Here is a 20,488-nt window from a genome sequence, read left to right on the forward strand (position 1 = left end):
TGTGGTGCATAAACAATGAATTCGGTTATACTGAAAAGAAATTAAAAAAAAACATAGAATATTCCTTTCTGGAGAAATATAGGAACTAAAATCTAACCAAGTTGAAATTAAAAAAGCTATTAATGAGGTGCAATAAAAAATGGAGACTCTTGCTGTTGGATAATGAAGCAGAAGAGAGAATTAGTGATATAGAAGGTCAAATGATGGAGGATAAAGAAGCTGAGAAGAAGAGGGAAAAACAACTACTGGATCACAAGGGAAGAATTTGAGAGATAAGTGATACCATAAGATGAAACAATATTAGAATAATTGGGACTGCAGAAGAAGAAGAAAGGGAGAGAGGGGCAGAAGGTATATTGGAGCAAATTATATCACAGAACTACTACTCTTTGGGGAAGGAAAGAAACATCAAAATCCAGGGGGCACAGAGAATCCCCCTCAAAATCAATAAAAATAGGTTAATATCCTGTCATCTAATAGTAAAACTTACAAGTCTCAGAGACAAAGAGATAAACTTGAAAGCAGCTTGGGAAAAGAGGTCTGTAACCTACAATAGTAGATATATTAGACTGGCAGCAGATCTATCCAAGAGACCAGGCAGGCCAGAAAGGACTGGTATGATATATTCAGAGCACTAAATAAGAAAAATATGCAGCCAAGAATATTTTATCCAGCTAGGCTGACTTTGAAAATAGAAGGAGGACTAAAAACCTTCCAGAACAAAAAAAAAAACTAAAAGAATTTGTGAACACCAAACCAGCCCTACAGGAAATATTGAAAGGGATCCTCTAGGCAAAGAGATAGTCTAAAAGTAACAAACCAGAAAGGAACATAGACAATATACAGTAACAGTCACCTTATACATGACACAATGGCATTAATTTAATATCTTTCAGTAGTTACCCTGAATGTAAATGGGCTAAATACCTAATCAAAAGATACAGGGTATCAGAATGGATTAAAAAAACAAGATGCATCAATATTCAAGAAACTCATTTTGGACCAAAAAACTCCTCTAGATTTAAAGTGAGGAGGTGGAAAACAATTTACCATGCTAACGGACAACAAAAGAAAGCTGGAGTGGCAATCCTTCTATCAGACAAATTAGATTTTAAGCCAAAGACTATAATAAGAGATGAGGAAGGACACTGTATTATACTTAAAAGGTCTGTCCAACAAGAAGATCTAACAGTTTTAAATATCTATGCCCCTAACATGGGAGCAGACAACTATATAGACCAATAAATAACAAAATCAAAGAAACACACTGACAATAATACAATGACAGTAGGGGACTTTAACACCCCCCTCACTGAAATGGACAGATCATCTAAGCAAAAGATCAACAAGGAAATAAAGGCCTCAAATGACACACTGGACCAGATGGACATCACAGATTTATTCAGATCATTCCATCCCCAAGCAACAGAATACACATTCTTCTCTAGTGGAACATTCTCCAGAATAGATCACATCCTGGGTCACAAATCAGGTCTCAGCTGGTACCAAAAGACGGGGATCATTCCCTGTATATTTTCAGACCACAGTGCTTTGGAACTAGAATTCAACCACAAGAGGAAAGTTGGGAGGAACTCAAATACATGGAGGCTAAAGAGCATCCTTCTAAAAAATGAATGGATCACCCAGGAAATTAAGCAAGAATTTTAAAAATTCATGGAAACAAATGAAAATGAAAACACAACTGTTCAAAATCTTTGGGATGCAGCAAAGGTGGTCCTGTACAGAGAGTGTATAGCAATACAAGCCTTTCTCAAGAAACAAGAAAGGCCTCAAATACACAACCTAACACCTAATGGAAGCTGGAGAAAAAAACAGCAAATAAAGCCTAATCCCAGCAGGAAAAGAGAAATAATAAAGATCAGAGCAGAAATCAATGAAAAAGAAACCAAAAGAACAGTAGAACAGATAAATGAAACTAAGAACTGGTTCTTTGAAAGAATTAATAAGATTGCTAAACCCCTGGCCAGGCTTATCAAAAAGAAAAGAAAAGGATCCAAGTTAATAAAATCATGAATGAGAGAGGAGAGATCACAACCAACACCAAAGAAATACAAACAATTATAAGCACATATTATAAGCAACTATGCACCAGCAAATTTGACAATCTGGAAGAAATGGATGCATTCGTAGAGATGTATAAACTACCACAACTGAACCAGGAAGAAAGAAAACCTTAACAGACCCATAACCAGTAAGGAGATTGAAGCAGTCACCAAAAATCTCCCAAGAAAGAAGAGCCCAGGGCCAGGCAGCTTTCCCAGGGGAATTCTACCACATTTAAAGAAGAATTAATACCTATTCTCCTGAAATGGTTCCAAAAAACAGAAATGGAAGGAAAACTTCCAAATTCACTTTATGAAGCCAGCATTCCTTCGATCCCCAAACCAGACAAGACCCCACGAAAAAGAATTACAGACCAATATCCCTGATGAACACTGATGCAAAAATTCTCATCAAAATACGAGCCAATAGGATCCTACATTAAAAGGATTATTCACCATGACCAAGTGGGATTTATTCCTGGGCTGCAAGGTTGGTTCAACATGTGCAAATCAATCAATGTGATACAATACATTAATAAAAAAAGAAAAAGAACCATATGATATTCTCAATAGATGTTGAAAAAGCATTTGACGCATTACAGGATCCTTTATTGATCAAAACTCTTCACAGTGTAGGGATAGAGGGACATACCTTAATATCATAAAAGTCATCTATGAATAGACCACAGGGAATATCATTCTCAATAGGGAAAAACTGAGAGCTTTTGCCTTAATGTCAGGAACTATGGCAGGGCTGTTCACTGTCACCACTGCTATTCAACATAGTACCAGAAGTCTTAGCCTTAGCAATCAGACAGAAATAAGAAATAAAAGGTATCCGAACCGACGCCAAACTCTCGCTCTTTGCTGATGATACGATACTTTATGTAGAAAACCCCAAAGACAACCACTCCAAAACTGCTAGACCTTGGTGGGGGACAAGATGGCGGGGAAGTAGGAGGAGGCACCTTTTCAACTTGTACCCCAAAGTGAGCTGATTACCTACCAAAGAACTCCAATCATCCATGAAATCAGCCTGAGATCAGAATTATACACGTCTGGATCTCTACAGGGGGAGAAGATGCCAGTGGGCAGGTAAAGTGGAGTAGGAATGGCGACTGATATCGGAAGATAAACAAAAGGGGGAGGGAGCCACCAGAGGCGACCAGTTGGAAAGTAATACCCCAATACGAGCGAGAGTGCCCTGCGTCTGGGGACCAGCATTAACTTGGAGACTGGTTGAAAGCACTCCAAAAGAGCAAAGGATCTCGGGGGGAAATTGCGGGAATCCGGACGGCTAGGGACAGGGGCTTAAGTCTCCGTTCCCAGGACAGCCTCCCCTGGCACTGAGGCAGAGAGAGTGCGGCAGAGAAACCAGCTCTTGGTCCCTAAGCTGTCAATGTGCCCGAGGTCCATTTCCTGTGAGGGGATGGGAGCCACGACGGGCGGCAGAATGCTCGAGCCCTGCTATAGAGCCTGAGATACTCCCCTGAGAGAGGTATAAAGGCCCAGCTGGTGCCCTTTGATACACGCCATTGTTTCAGAGCCTGCACCAAACTCTCCCCACAGAGAGGTGCCCGAAGGCCCAGCCTGGTGCTCTCGGACCTGCGCCCCATTTTCAGAGCCTGAGACCTGTGCGCAAAACTCAGCCTCCCCTGAAATTGGTGCGCGCAAGCCAGGCGCTCTTAGACCCAGAAAGACCAGGCACTCCCAGCCCGGGCCAGTGGGAAAATCTCAGTGTGCAGTCGCTGCTTGGAACCTCTCTGGCGGTCTGGAGTTGCCCAGACAGCCGCCACTGCCTTGGCTTTGGGTACAAGCAAAAGATCCTGTGTCCCCAGGGACCGCGACTTGGAACCTGCTCTGCCAGTGGCCAAGGGGGAACTTATTTAGGCTCTGCAGCCAGACTGAGGCTTCTCTCTGAGAGGAGGTCAGGGTGCGGTTTGTTTTCCTCTAAAACTACAAAAACCATCAAAAGCGGTCAAAGTGAGAAAAAAAGTGAACAAACATAAAAACTGCCAGAAAACAAAAGCCTAAAAAAAAAAACAAAACAGTTTCCTCAGAGCTCACCCCCTTGAGGGGGGCGGGAGGACTTAAGTCAGGGAACATCATTGACTGAAAACCCACGTGGCAGGCCCCTCCCCCAGAAAGCAAACCAAGAAAGAAAAAAAAAAAAAAAAAGAGAGAGAGAGAGAAAAAAAAAAGGACTACAAGAGAACAACCACTACTTCATAGGAAAACTTTTAGTTTTCATTCATTCCCACTATTCTGGTTCATTTTTTTTTTTATATATAGGTAATTTTTTTAACCTAATAGCCATCACAGAGAGCTGTCCAGTACATCAAATTCCGTAATAACCTTCTAACCTGAGCTTTTTGATACATACACCTATGTTTTTCTTTCACATTTCTATTTTTTGAATTCCTTCTTTTTAAAAAAAAATTTAGTTTAGTTTAGTCTAGTTTATTCCTTTTTATTTTTATTTTCTAATATTCATATAGAGTTAAACTTCAAAGTAATCCCCTTTCACCAATGAATACTACCCCTATAGGTAAACTAATTTTTAATCCCCCTTTATCTTAGGAAAGTTGAGTCCTTTAACAAAGATATCAAGATACATCCAGGAAGAATCAAAACAACCTTCCTCGCACACACTGAGAATTTATAACCACTCTCCCATCTTTTTCTTCCACAAGTGTTTCTGTGTTTTTGTGTTTGTCCTGATAGCATATAAATCTTACACTTGGGGTTCTATTTGACGAAGTTCTTCCTTTATTTGCATATATATATATATATTTTCTCTTGTCATATACTTTTATCAGTCTTTTTGTTTGTCTGTTTTTGTTTGTCTACTTCATAAATCTTACCTTGGGGCCCATTTGGGCTGAACCTTCTCTTTCATCTTCCCTTTCTTTCCTGTCTCTCTTTTTTATCTCTTTTTCTTTTTCTTTTCTTTTGTCTCTCGTTTGGGTGGGGGATCCTGATTGCTCAGAAGTGTTCCAGGGTGCACCTTGACTGCACCACGGTTAATACATCCAGCTACATCTGTTCAGTCATCTCCCACCAAAATGACTAGGAGGAGGAATGCCCAACAGAAGAAAAACACAGAGGATGGACCTTCTGCAACAGAGCTAATGGATATCAACATAGACAATATGTCAGAAAGAGAATTCAGGCTAACAATTATGCAGGCAATAGCTAGGTTGGAGAAAGCCATGGATGACCAAACAGAATTGATTAGGGCCAAGCTGAAAGCGACCAGACAGGATGTTCACAATGTTAGGGCGGAACTTAAAGCTACCAGGGAGGAGGTTCACAATGCTCTCAATGAGTTCCAATCTAATCTAAACTCTCTCAAAGCTAGGGTAACTGAGACAGAAGATAGAATTAGTGATCTGGAAGACAAACAGATAGAGAGAAAGGATCAGGAGGAAGCCTGGAACAAACAGCTTAGAAACCACGAAAACAGAATCAGGGAAATAAATGACGCCATGAAGCGTTCCAACGTCAGAATTATTGGAATCCCTGAAGGGGAGGAGAAAGAAAGAAGTCTAGAAGATATAGTGGAACAAGTCTTTCATGAAAATTTTCCCAATCTCGCGAATGGAACCAGCGTTCATGTACTAGAGGTGAACGGACTTCACCCAAGATTATACATCCCCAAAAAAATCACGACACCTGATAGTCAAATTGAGGAATTATAATTGTAGGTATAATCTCTTGAAAGCCGCCAGGGCAAAGAGGCTCCTTACTTACAGAGGGAAGCCCATCAGAATAATGTCAGACCTGTCCACAGAGACCTGACAAGCCAGAAAAGGCTGGCAAGATATATTCAGGGCACTAAATGAGAAGAACATGTAACCAAGAAAACTTTATCCAGCAAGACTGACATTCAAAATGGATGGAGAGATAAAGAGTTTTCAAGACCAGCAAGCCTTAAAAGACTATGCAACCACCAAGCCAACACTGCAGGAAATATTAAGGGGGGTTCTATAAAAGAGGAAAAATCCTAAGAATAGTGTTGAACAGAAATATAGAGACAACCTACAGAAAGAAAGACTTCAAAGGTAACTCAATGTCAATAACATATCTATCAATAATCACTCTCAATGTGAATGGCCTAAATGCGCCCATAAAACGGCATAGGGTTGCAGATTAGATAAAACGACAGGACTCATCCATATATTGTCTACAAGAGACCCATTTGAACCTAAAGATACACCCAGACTGAAAGTGAAGGGATGGAGAAGCATTTTTCATGCCAATGGGCCTCAAAAGAAGGCTGGGGTAGTGATTCTCATATCAGATAAATCAGATTTTAAACTAAAGACTGTAGTCAGAGCTACAGAGGGACACTACATAACCCTTTAAAGGACTATCCACCAAGATGATCTAACAATTGTAAATATCTGTGCCCCCAATATGGGAGCAGCCAATTACATAAGAAAACTGTTAATCAAGATAAAGAGTCATATTGATATGAATACACTAATCGTAGGAGATCTTAACATGCCTCTCTCAGAAATAGATAATCGAAGCAGAAAATCAATAAAGAAACAAGAGCATTGAATGACACATTGAACCAGATGGACCTCATAGATATAAACAGAACATTCCACCTTAAAACAACAGAATACTCATTCTTTTCAAGTGCACACGGAACCTTCTCAAGAATAGACCACATACTGGGTCACAAATCAGGACTCAACTGATACCAAAAGACTGAGATTATTCCCTGCATATTCTCAGATCACAATGCTTTGAAACTGGAGCTTGATCACAAGGAAAAGTTCAGAAGGAACTCAAACACCTGGAAGCTAAAGACCACCTTGCTTAAGAATGCTTGGATCAACCAGGAGATCAAAGAAGAACTGAAACAATTCATGGAAACCAATGAGAATGAAGACACTTCGGTCCAAAACCTATGGGATACAGCAAAGGCGGTCCTAAGGGGAAAATACATAGCCATCCAAGCCTCCCTCAAAAAAATTGAAAAATCCAGAACACACCAGCTGTCTCTACACCTTAAAGAACTGGAGGATCAACAACAAATCAAACCAACTCCACACATAAGAAGGGAAATCACCAAGATTAGAGCTGAGATCAATGAGGTAGAAACCAAAGATACAGTAGAAAGAATCAATGAAATTAGAAGTTGGTTTTTTGAAAGAATCAATAAGATTGAAAAGCCACTGGCCACACTAATCCAAAAGAAAAGAGAGAAAGCCCAAATTCATAAAATTATGAATGAAAAGGGAGAGATCACAACTAACACCAAGGAAGTAGAAACAATCATCAGAAGTTATTATTAACAGTTATATGCCAATAAGCTTAACAACCTTGATGAAATGGTTGCATTCCTGGAAAACTATAAACTCACAAAATTGAACCAGGAAGAAATCGACAATCTGAATAGACCGATATCTAGTAATGAGATTGAAACAGTGATCAAAAACCTCCCAAAAAACAAGAGCCCAGGACCTGATGGATTCCCTGGGGAATTCTACCAATCTTTCAAAGAAGAAATAACACCTATTCTCCTGAAGCTGTTTCAAAAAATTGAAGCAGAAGGAAAACGTCCAGACTCAGAATTTCAATGAAGCCAGCATTACCCTGATCCCCAAACCAGGCAAAGACCCTACCAAAAAGGAGAATTTCAGAACAATACCACTGAATATGGATGCCAAGATTCTCAACAAGATCCTAGCAAACAGGATCCAACAGCACATTAAAAAGATTATCCACCATGACCAGGTGGGATTCATCCCTGGGCTACAAGGATGGTTCAACATTCGCAAGTCAATGTGATAGAACAAATTAATATGAGAAGAGAGAAGAACCACATGGTCCTCTCAATTGATGCAGAAAAAGCATTTGACAAAATCCAACATCCGTTCCTGATTAAAACGGTTCAAAGTATAGGGATAGAGGGAACATTCCTGAACCTCATCAAATCTATGTATGAAAGACCCACAGCAAATATCATCCTCAATGGGAAAAAGCTTGCAGCCTTCCCGCTGAGATCAGGAACAAGACAAGGATGCCCACTTTCACCACTCTTGTTCAACATAGTATTAGAAGTCCTAGCAACAGCAATCAGACAACAAAGAGAAATAAAAACGTATCCAAATTGGCAATGAAGAAGTCAAACTCTCTCTCTTCGCAGATGACATGATTCTTTATATGGAAAACCCAAAAGACTCCACCCCCAAACTACTAGAACTCATACAGCAATTCAGCAACATGGCAGGACACAAAGTCAATGTGCAGAAATCAGTGGCTTTCTTATACACTAACAATGAAAATACAGAAAGGGAAATTAGAGAATCGATTCCATTTACTATAGCACCAAGAACCATAAGATACCTGGGAATAAACCTAACCAAAGAGGTAAAGGATCTGTACTTGAGGAACTACAGAACACTCATGAAAGTAATTGAAGAAGACACAAATAGATGGAAGACCACTCCATGCTCTTGGATCGGAAGAATAAACATTGTTAAAATGTCTATACTGCCTAGAGCAATCTATACTTTTAATGCCATTCCGATCAAAAGTCCACCAGTACTCTTCAAAGAGCTGGAGAAAATAATCCAGAAATTTGTCTGGCATCAGAAGAGACCCCGAATCGCTAAGGAAATGTTGAAAAACAAAAATAAAACTGGGGGCATCTCATTACCTGATTTCAAGCTTTATTACAAAGCTGTGATCACCAAGACAGCATGATACTGGCATAAAAACAGACGCATAGACCAGTGGAACAGAGTAGAGAGCCCAGATATGGACCCTCAACTCTATGGTCAATTAATCTTCGACAAAACAGGAAAAAATATACAGTGGAAAAAAGACAGTCTCTTCAATAAATGGTGCTGGGAAAACTGGACAGCTATATGTGGAAGAATGAAATTTGACCATTCTCTTACACCGTACACAAAGATAAACTCAAAATGGATAAAAGACCTCAACGTGAGACAGGAATCCATCAGAATCCTAGAGGAGAACATAGGCAGTAATCTCTTCGATATTAGCCACAGCAACTTCTTTCAAGATATGTCTCCAAAGGCAAAGGAAACAAAAGCGAAAATAAACTTTCGGGACTTCATCAAAATCAAAAGCTTCTGCACAGCAAAGGAAACAGTAAAAAAAAACAAAGAGGCAACCCATGGAATGGGAAAAGATATTTGCAAATGACAGTACAGACAAAAGGTTGATATCCAGGATCTATAATGAACTTCTCAAACTCAACACACACACAAAACAGGCAATCATATTAAAAAAATGGGCAGAAGATATGAACAGACACTTCTTCAATCAAGACATACAAATGGTTATCAGACACATGAAAAAATGTTCATCATCACTAGCCCTCAGGGAGATTCAAATTAAAACCACATTGAGATATCACCGTATACCAGTTAGAACGGCCAAAATTACCAAGACAGGAAACAACATGTGTTGGAGGGGATGTGGAGAAAGGGGAACCCTCTCACACTGTTGGTGGGAATGCAGGTTGGTTGAGCCTCTTTAGAGAACAGTGTGGAGATTCCTCAAGAAATTAAAAATAGATCTTCCCTATGACCCTTCCATTGCACTACTGGGTATTTACCCCAAAGATACAGATTTCGTGAAAAGAAGGGCAATCTGTACCCCAATGTTTATAGCAGCAATGGCCACGGTCACCAAACTGTGGAAAGAACCAAGATGCCCTTCAATGGACGAATGGATAAGGAAAATGTGGTCCATATACACTATGGAGTATTATGCCTCCATCAGAAAGGATGAATACCCACAACTTTTGTACCAACATGTTCGGGACTGGAAGAGATTATGATGAGTGAAATAAGTCAAGCAGAGAAAGTCAATTATCATAAGGTTTCACTTATTGTGGAGCATAACAAATAGCATGGAGGACAAGGGGAGTTAGAGAGGAGAAGGGAGTTGGGGTAAATCGGAAGGGGAGGTGAATCATCAGAGACTATGGACTCTGAAAAACAATCTGAGGGGTTTGAAGTGGCGGGGGGGTGGGAGGTTGGGGTACCAGGTGGTGGGTATTATAGAGCGCACGGAATGCATGGAGCACTGGGTGTGGTGAAAAAATAATGAACACTATTATGCTGAAAATAAATAAATTTAATTTAAAAAAAAGAAACTGCTAGACCTCATACAGGAATTCATTACAGTGTCAGGATATAAAATCAATGCACAGAAATAATTTGCATTTCAATACACCAATGACAAGACAGAAGAAAGAGCAATTAAGGAGTTGGGTGCATTTGCAATTGCACCCAAAACCATAAGATACATAGGAATAAATCTAACCAAAGAAGAAAAACATATACTCAGAAAACTATGAAGTACTCATGAAAGAAATTGAGGAAGACAAGAAGAAATGGAAAAACTTTCCATGCTCATGGATTGGTAGAAAAATTTTGTGAAAATGTCTATGCTACCAAGAGCAATCTACACATTTAATGCAATCCCTATCAAAATTCCATTAGGTTTTTTCAAAGAAATGGAACAAATAAATCTAAAATTTGTATGGAATCAGAAAAGACCCTAAATTGTCAGAGGAATGTTGAAAAAGAAAAAAGAAAAAGTTGGAGGCATCACAATTCCAGACTTTAAGCACTGCTACAAAGCTGTAATAATCAAGACAGTATGGCAGTGGCTGAAAAACAGGCATTCAGATCAATGGAACAGAATAGAGAGCCCAGAAGTGGATCCTCAACTCTATGGCCAACGGATCTTCGACAAAGCAGGAAAAAATGTCCAGTGAAAAAAAAAAGACAGTTTCTTCAACAAATGTTGTTGGGAAAATTGGACTGCCACATGCAGAAGAATGAAACTGGACCATTTCCTTACACCACATACAAAAATAGACTCAAAATGGATGAAAGACCTCAATGTGAGAAAGGAATCCATCAAAATCCTTGAGAACACAGTCAGCATCCTTCCTTACCTCAGTCACAGCAACTTCTTCTTGGAAACACCGTCAAAGACAAGGGAAGCAAGGACAAAGATGAACTTTTGGGAATTCATCAAGATCAAAAGCTTTTGCACAGAAAAGTAAACTCTGTTGCACAGAGTCAACAAAACCAAAGGACAACTGACAAAATGGGAGAAGATATCTGTAAATGACATATCAGATAAAGGGCTAGTATCTAAAATTTATAAAGAACATACCAAACTCAACACCCAAAGAACAAAGAATCCAATCAAGAAATGTACAGGAGCGTTGCAGAGACATTTCTGCAAAGAAGACATTCAAATGGCCAACAGACATGAGAAAGTGCTCTACATCACTCAGCATCAGGGAAATCCAAATCAAAACCACACAGTGAGATACCACCTCATCAGAATGCCTAAAATTAAGTCAGGAATTGACAGGTGTTGACGAGAATGCAGAAAAAGGGGAACCCTCCTACACTGTTGGTGGAAATGCAAGGTGGTGCAGACACTCTGGAATATAGTATGGAAGTTTCTCAAAAAGTTGAAAATAGAGCTACTCTATGACACTGCAATTACACTACTGGGTATTTACCCTAAAGATATAAATGCAGTGATCTGAAGGGGCACATATACCCAAATGTTTAGAGCGGCAATATCTACAATAGCCAAACTATGGAAAGAGCTTAGATGTTCATCAATAGATGAATGTATAAAGAAGATGTGGTATCTATATACAATGGAATACTATGCAGTCATCAAAAACCATGAAATCTTGCCATTTGCAACAACGTGAATGGAACTAGAGGGTATTATGCTAAGCGAAATGAGTCGATCAAAGTAAGACAATTATCATATGATCTCACTGATATGAGGAATTTGAGAAAAAATACAGAGAATCCTAGGGGAAGGGAGGGTAAAACGAAACAAGATGGAACCAGAGAGGTAGACAAACCATAAGAGATTCTTAATCTCAGGAAACAAGCTAAGGGTTGCCAGAGGGATGGGTGTGGGAGGGATGGGATGGTTGTGTGATGGATATTGGGGAGGGTATGTGCTATGGTGAGTGCTGTCAAATGTGTATGAATGATGAATCCCAGACCTGTACCACTGAAACAAATAATACATTATAAGTTAATAAAAAAAACCCTCACATTGAGATACCATCTTACATAAGTTAGAATGGCAAAAATTGACAAAGCAAGAAAAAACAAGTGTTAGAGAGGTTGTGGACAAAGGGGAACCCTCTTACACTGTTGTGGGAATGCAAGTTGGTACTGCCACTTTGGAAAAAGTATTGATCTTCCTCAAAAAATTAAAAATAGTGCTATCCTATGACTCAGAAATTTCACTACTGGGTATTTACCCAAAGATACAGATGTAGTGAAGAGAAAGGACCCCTGCACGCCCCTGTTCATAGTGGCTATGTCCACAATAGCCAAAGTATGGAAAGAGCCGAGATGCCCTTCAACAGATGAATGGATAGAGAAGATGTGATCCCTATACACAATGGAATATTGCTCAGCCATCAGAAGGGATGAATACCAACTTTGCATCAACATGGATAGGACTGGAGGAGATTATGCTAAGTGAAATAAGTCAAGCAGAGAAAGTCAATTATCATAAGGTTTCACTTATTTGTGGAACATAAGGAATGGCATGGAGAATATTAGAAGGAAGGAAAAAATGAAGGGTGGGAAATGGAAGGGGAGACAAACCACAAGAGACTATGGACTCTGAGAAACAAAACTGAGGATTTTAGAAGAGAGGGGGTGGTGGATGGGTGAACCTGGTGATGGGTATTTAAGGAGAGCATAGATTGCATGGAGCACTGGGTGTTATTCACAATCGATCAATTAGGGAACACTACATCAAAAACTAATGATGTACTGTATGGTGACTATCATAACATAAAAAATACAAACTGCTAAAAAAATTAGTAAAATACATACTGCTAAAGGGATCTTGTGCCTAAACTCTAGCATAGTCTTAATCATTCCAGGGATACAAAAATATATTAATGTTTTCTCCATACATGTTAGTGACTCTAGGGTCTGTGCAAAGGTATGTATGTAAACTTTAAGAAGAAAACACAGAGAAAAAGCCTTTTGATGTTGGATTTGGTAATGGTATTTTGGATATCACATCCAAAACACAAGCAATAAAAGAAAAATAGATAAACCAACCATCAAAATTAAAAACTTTTGTACAAACGATAGCATAAAAAAATGAAAAGATAACCTAATGAATGAGAGAGAACATTAGCAAATCGTATATTTGAAAAGGAATTGCTATCTAGAGCATATAAGAATTCCTACAACTCTCTTACCCTGTCGGTGGGAATGCAAGTTGGTGCAGCCTCTTTGGAGAACAGTGTGGAGATTCCTCAAGAAATTAAAAATAGAACTTCTCTGAAAAACAGTCTGAGGGGTTTGAAGTGGCGGGGGGGTGGGAGGTTGGGGTACCAGGTGGTGGGTATTATAGAGGGCACAGCTTGCATGGAGCACTGGGTGTGGTGAAAAAATAATGAATACTGTTTTTCTGAAAATAAATAAATTGGGAAAAAAAAATAGAACTTCCCTATGACCCTTCCATTGCACTACTGGGTATTTACCCCAAAGATACAGATGTCGTGAATAGAAGGGCCATCTGTACCCCAATGTTTATAGCAGCAATGGCCACAGTCGCCAAACTGTGGAAAGAACCAAGGTGCCCTTCAACAGACGAATGGATAAGGAAGATGTGGTCCATATACACTATGGAGTATTATGCCTCCATCAGAAAGGACGAATACCCAACTTTTGTAGCAACATGGACGGGACTGGAAGAGATTCATCTGAGTGAAATAAGTCAAGCGGAGAGAGTCAATTATCATATGGTTTCACTTATTTGTGGAGCATAACAAATAGCATGGAGGACATGGGGAGATAGAGAGGAGAAGGGAGTTGGGGGAAATTGGAAGGGGAGGTGAACCATGAGAGGCTATGGACTCTGAAAAATAATCTGAGGTTTTTGAAGGGGTGGGGGGTGGGAGGTTGGGATACCAGGTGGTGGGTATTATAGAGGGCAATGATTGCATGGAGCACTGGGTGTGGTGCAAAAATAATGAATACTGTTATGCTGAAAATAAAAAATAAACTAAAAAAAAAGAATTCTTACAACTCAACAATAAAAACAAAACAACTGAATTCAAAAATGGGCAAAGGAGTTCAATAGGCATTTCTCCAAAGAAAATGTACAAACAGAAGATGGTGAAGGACATCCCAAGTTTGTCTGGTTCCTCAAATACACCTAGATAGTTGTCTAATCATTCTAAACACCTGAGAAGTCAATTGACGATCTGAGAAAAGAAATGCTGCAAGTCTACAGGTAGAAAAGTGACCATCTTTTGGAAGTTAGGAAGTTAGATGAATCCAGGGAGAAATAGCTGAGGATACTGCATAGGTAGGAGCATGCTTCTGGAGCAGTAGAGTGTAAAATCAGAACTTCTTGCAGTGTATTACATTGGGGAATGTCCCTGGCTTAAAGGTATTCAGGGGGCAAAGTGGAGTGGTATCCCAGATGGGACAGTGTGATTGTAGGATCCCCACGGTCACAAGAACAGGTATGCCCAAATGTGGCAGAGTTCCCAGGCATCAGAGCAAGGAAGCTGGGTGAGAACAGCGAGTCTAGGTGCCAGTTTTCTGCTCTGCGATGCCTTAAACTGTGAACCATTGCAGAGTTGTGTGACTGCTTTCCTGGGAGGGTCCAGCAAAAGGCAATAGTGAGGCAAGACCCTCTCTCATCACTTGGAGAGGAATAGCTTGTATCTGAACTGCAGGAGTCAGAAAAATTTGGAGTTTTGAAACTCGGTCATGCGTCTGAGATAAAAATGCTCAGTCACAGGCTGGGTGAACCCAGATTAGCAATGAAAACCAGGGAGACAAGAGTCATTGACTACTTTTCTGTGAGGGCTCAATGAAGAGTTGGGGGAGTGAGTTTTCAGCTCCAGGACTAGAGAGCAGGGCCGCATCAGCACTGAAAGCCTTCAAGGAGGAAAACAGTGCCACAGAGTGGAGTCCAGAGCTGCTTACGCCAAGCCCTAACTCCCTTCACACTGGAGGTACATTTCCACCAGAGTGAATGCCACTGAGAGTCAGTGCAACAGGCCTCCCCTCTAGAAGACCAACACAAACAATTGTCTCACACCAAGTTTACAGATCATAGAAGGCTGCAAAACTTCAGCTCTTGGTGGGAAAACAGTATACAGCATTCTTTATTCTTTAGGCTTTCAATATTATTTTTTTCAGTTATATTCTTATTTTTTAAATTCTTTTAAATTTTGTGTTTATATGTACAAATTATATACATATTTATTTTTTTCCCCATCATTGTATTTCACTTTATATTAAAAGTCTTTTTTTTCTTATTTTTGGGTCTAGTTTTTAAAATTTTTATTATTTTTTCTATTTTTAAATTTTATATTTATTTTTTAAATTTAAATTCAGTTAACTGAGGTATAGTACATCATTGGGTTTTATATAATATTCAAAGATTCATCAGTTCACTATAACACCCTGTGCTCATCACATCATATGCCCTCCTTAATGTCCATCACTCAGTTACCCCATCCCCCACCCACCTCCCTTTCTGCAACTCTCAGTTTGTTTCCTGGAGTCAAGTGTCTCATATAGTTTTTATCCCTCTCTGATTTCTTCCCATTCAGTTCCCCCCCACACCCCTAGTGTCCTCTGCACTATTCCTTATGTTCCACATATGAGCAAAAGCATATAATTGTGTTTCTCTTATTGACTTATTTCACTTAGCATAGTACTGTCCAGTTCCATCAAGTTGATGTAAGTGGATCTTGTTTCCTTTAACAAGAAGACTAAAACATACCCAGGATCTGGTTTGTTTTGTTTTCTTTTATTTATTTTGTTTTTGTCTTTGTTTGCTTTGTCTTTTTTTATTGTTATTATTGTTTTTTTTTCTCCTCCTCTCTTTTCTTTTCTGGAGAAAATGACAAGATGGAGAAATTCACCCCCAAAGAAAGAAAATCAGGTAGTACTCCCTGCCAGGGATTTAATCAATACAGATATAAGTAAGATGTCTGAATTAGAATTTTAAAATGATTCTAGATACTAGATAGGCTTGAAAAAAGCATGGAAGACACTAAGGAATTCCTTACCTAGAAATAAATGAAATAAAATCTGGTCAGTCCAAAATTAAAAATTCTATAACTGTGATGCAGTCCAAAGTGGAGGACATAAAAATGAGGATGAATGAGCAGAAGAAAGAGTCAGTGCTATAGCAGATTTATATCTGTAAAATATAAAATCTTTACATGATGGAAAATAATGAAGCTGAAAAGAAGAAAGAAAAAAAAACCCATTAGATCACAAAGAGAGACTTATTTCCATAAAGCAAAATAATAGCTGGATAATAGGGGTCCCAGAAGATGAAGAGAGGGAGAAAGGGGCAGAAGGTTTATTTGAACAAATTATAGTTGAGAACTTCTCTAATCTGGGGGAAGGAAACAGGCATTCAGCTCCAGGAGGCACAGAGAGCCCCTTTCAAAATCAATAAAAATAGGTCAACACCCTGACATACAATAGTGAAGCTTACAAATTTCAAAGATAAAGAGAAAATCCCAAAGCAGCTGGGTACAAGAGGCCCTGAATCTACAAGGGCAGACGCATAAGGTTGGTAGCAGACCTGCCCACAAAGACCCGGCAGGCCAGAAAGGACTGGCATGATATATTCAACATGCTAAACTGGAAAGTATGCAGCCAATAATACTTTATCCAGCAAGGCTGTCATTAAGGATAGTTGGAGAGGTAAAGAGTTTCCAGGAGAAACAAAAACTAAAGGACTATGTGATCACTAAACCAGCCCTGCAACAAATATTAAAGGGATCCTGTGAGCTCAAAAGTAACAGAGAAGAGAGAGAGAGAGAGAGAGAGAGAGAGAGAGAGAGAATGCCCCAAAGTAGTAAAGACCAGAAAGGAACAGAGACAATTAACAGGAACAGCAATTTTACAGGTAATACAATGGCACTAAATTAATATCTTTCAATAATTACTCTGAATGTGAATGGGCTAAATGTTCCAATCAAAAGATATAGGATATCAGATTGGATTAAAAAAAAGACACATTGATGTGCTGCTTATAAGAGACTCATTTTAGACCCAGAGACACCTCCAGACTGAAAGTGAGGGGGTGGAGAACAATTTATCATGCTAATGGACATCAAAAGAAAGCTGAGGTAGCCATCCTTATTATCAGACAAACTAGATTTTAAAGCGAAGACTGTAATAAGAGATGAAGAAGGATACTATATCATAATAAAGGGGTTTATCCAAGATCTAACAGTTGTAAATATTTATGCCTCTAACTTGGGAGAAGCCAAATATACAAACCAATTAATAACAAAATTAAAGAAACTGACTGATAATAATAAAATAATATTAGAGGACTTTAATATCTCACCCATGAAAATGGCAAATCATGGAAGCAGAACAATAACAAGGAAACAAGTGTTTTGGATGACACACTAGACTAATTGGACTTCACAGATATATTTAGAGCATTTCATCCAAAAGCAGAAGAATACACATTCTTCTTGAGTGTATATGGGGCATTCTCCAGAATAGATCACATGCTAAGTCACAAATCAGGTCTCAGTCAGTACCAAAAGACTGGGATCACTCCCTGCATATTTTCAAACCACAATGCTATAAAACTTGAAGTCAACCACATGAAAAAATTTGGAATGACCACAAATATGTGGAGGTTAAAGAACATTCTACTGTAGAATGAATGGGTCAACCAAGAAATTAAAGAAGTATTAAAAAAATTTATTATTAAAGCAAATGAAAATGAAAACATAACAGTTAAATTCCTTTGGGATGCAGCAAAGGTGGTCCTGAGGGAAGTATATAGCAACACAGTGAGAGAAGTCTCAAACACAAGACCCAACCTTACACCCAGGAACTGGAAAAAGATGAGAAAATAGAGCCTAAATCAGAAATAATAAAGATTAGAGCAGAAATCAATGATACAGAAATACATAAAAAAAATCAATGAAACTAGGAGCTGGTTCTTTGAAAGAATTAGCAAGATTGATAGACCCCTAGCTGGACTTATCAAAAAGAAAAGGACAAACATAAATAAAATCATGAATGGGGGGCCTGGGTGGCTCAGTGGGTTAATGCCTCTGCCTTTGGCTCAGGTCCTGTTCCCAGGGTCCTGGTATGGAGCCCAACATCAGGCTCTCTGCTCAGCAGGGAGCCTGCTTCCTCCTCTCTCTCTCTGCCTGCCTCTCTGCCTACCTGTGATCTCTGTCAAATAAATAAATAAAATATTAAAAAAATAAAATCATAAATGAAAGAGGAAGGATCACAACCAACACTGAAGAAATACAAACAGTTATAAGAGAATATTATGAGCATTTATATGCCAACAAATGAAGAAATATATAAATTCCTAGAAACATATAAACTACCAAAGCTGAAACAGGAAGAAGTAGAAAACCTGAACAGATCCAAAAGCAGCAAAGAAATTGAATCAGTAATCAAAAAATCTCCCAACAAACAAGAGTCTTCCTAACCCCAACCCTAATGCCTAAGAGAGAAATCATCACCTCCCTGGGCTGGGCCAAATATCATTGAGGCAAGACCTGCTCAGAGCAATTCAGAAGTCCCTTCACTAGACAGTGAGGAGGAACTTATTCCAGTGGACAGAGCGGCTCCCAGCTCTGCTGGTTTTGTTTAGAAGCCGGTGGCTGGCCACACACTTGCCCCCCCTCCCAACCCCTAGGTCATCAGCCTCCACAGAGAATAAGAGGAACCAGAGGCAGTACAGCCTGGGATGCTGTAATCAGGGTACACAGGAAGCCAGAGTCCTGTCATCCCTACCAGCCTGGGAGCTACTTCATCCAACTTCCAGATCCCACCCCCTTTCCAGGAGATAGCAAGTGCAAATATTTTCCCTACTCTACATCCCAGAGTGGTTTTGAGGAGGAAGTGTAAGTGGGAGGGTTTTGGAAACCAAAACGTGCTTTAATAATATTATTCTCATACCACTGATAGTATTGACCCAGTAAAGTTCATTCTCAATCCAACACGCCAGTTAGAAACGAATATCCACCCAGGATGAATATCCACCCCCTTTCCTTCTCTGAGGGCCACAAGGTGCTCAATGCACAACCCAGCTTCCCAGGACAACAGCTGGCCAGACCTAGCTGTTCTGGAAGTGCTCTAAATCCGGAACATGGTCTCCAAGGGGTTGAAGAAGGAAGCAAAAGTCTGGGAAGGAAAGCAAAGGATTTTCTAAGCAGTGTCAGTCTGAGAATGTCCACCAGAAGCAACAGGGCAATCTCTCTGGTACCCAGTAAAAATAGAATCCATGTGGGTGAAAAGCAACACAAGCAAAAAACCATACAGACAGAAACTGAAACCCAGGGAGCTTCTAACTAGAAGGAGCTTCTAGCAATCACCTGCCCCTCCAGCTGTTTAAGGGACATGCAGGGCACAGATCCAGGCTCTGTCAGAGGAGGGACTGAGAGCCACCCCAAAACCCTATTGTGGCCTTTTCTCCTTTCCAAAAGGAAAAGTCCCAGAGAATAAATTCTTGGGGGCATTCCTTCTGTCTCAAGAACGAGTCTGCAGAGATTTCTTGAGGGGAAGAATCCCCTTTCCCTCCCCTCACAGAAGCTGGCATCCCCTTTGGCCCCCTCTTGCACATATTAGCCTCAGGGATCGCTCTGCCTTTGGGGCATTGGGTAGGGCAGGAGCGCCACTCACTTGTCCAAGATGAAGTAAAGATCAAAATTACTCTGGCATTTTTTGGACTCGTCTATCCGGGTCTCCGGTAAATAGCGGCTGGGACCGCTGTTGGGTTGGAGGACTTTCCCATGTGGGCGGGGGTTGTGGTGTTGGCTTTTCCTGCTCTGACCGGGTTCATTCATGTCTCTGGGGGCCTTGATCGTGTGCAGGAAGCTTCCGGCTCTCAGCAGCGGAGGCGGCAATACCAGCAGCAGGAAGAGTGCAGGGCCTGGCAAACCCAGGCTGCGGCTCCCCATTTTCTGGACCGCTCTCGCGATGTTGCTGGATGCTGGCCACTTCAGGTCGCCTCAGGCTGCTGTCTCCGTGGAATCCTCCTGTGCCAAGGAGGACTCTGCCTCTCCAGCCCTTTCCCAAGACCCACTTCAAGCCTCCACCTGCTACCTGCCCTTTGGGCGGAAGAGGTAAGTGGCTGGCTCTGGGGCGATGGCCCCACTACCTGCGCTTTCCTTCCTCCGTGCCCCCAGGGCAGAAGGCCTTGTTATGATGGGCAGGAGGGTTGGCATGGTGACTTTATGACCTGCCGCTCTGCTCAGTGTCCTGCCTTCTGACAACCCCAGGCAAGAGTCCTGGGATCTTTGGGTGGGGGCGGGGAATGGGGTGGGATAAGATGAGGCCGCCATTTGTCTCTTATCCTAAACCCTCCAGGTGGGCATTAAA

General features: G+C 40.3%; 1 protein-coding gene across 1 annotated transcript in view; it reads right to left on the reverse strand.

The window, feature by feature from the left end:
* The window catches only part of ANTXRL (ANTXR like), a 62,693-nt gene extending 42,626 nt beyond the window's left edge, over positions 1 to 20,067 (reverse strand). Inside the window, exon 1 of the mRNA XM_044236828.1 lies at positions 19,790 to 20,067. Coding sequence (XP_044092763.1) covers positions 19,790 to 20,067 — 278 coding nt within the window. The remainder of the gene's footprint in view (positions 1 to 19,789) is intronic.
* Positions 20,068 to 20,488: the final 421 nt, after the last annotated feature.

The sequence above is a fragment of the Neovison vison genome, chromosome 2 (genome assembly GCF_020171115.1).
Source record: "Neovison vison isolate M4711 chromosome 2, ASM_NN_V1, whole genome shotgun sequence".
NCBI classification, from domain to species: Eukaryota; Metazoa; Chordata; class Mammalia; order Carnivora; family Mustelidae; genus Neogale; species Neogale vison.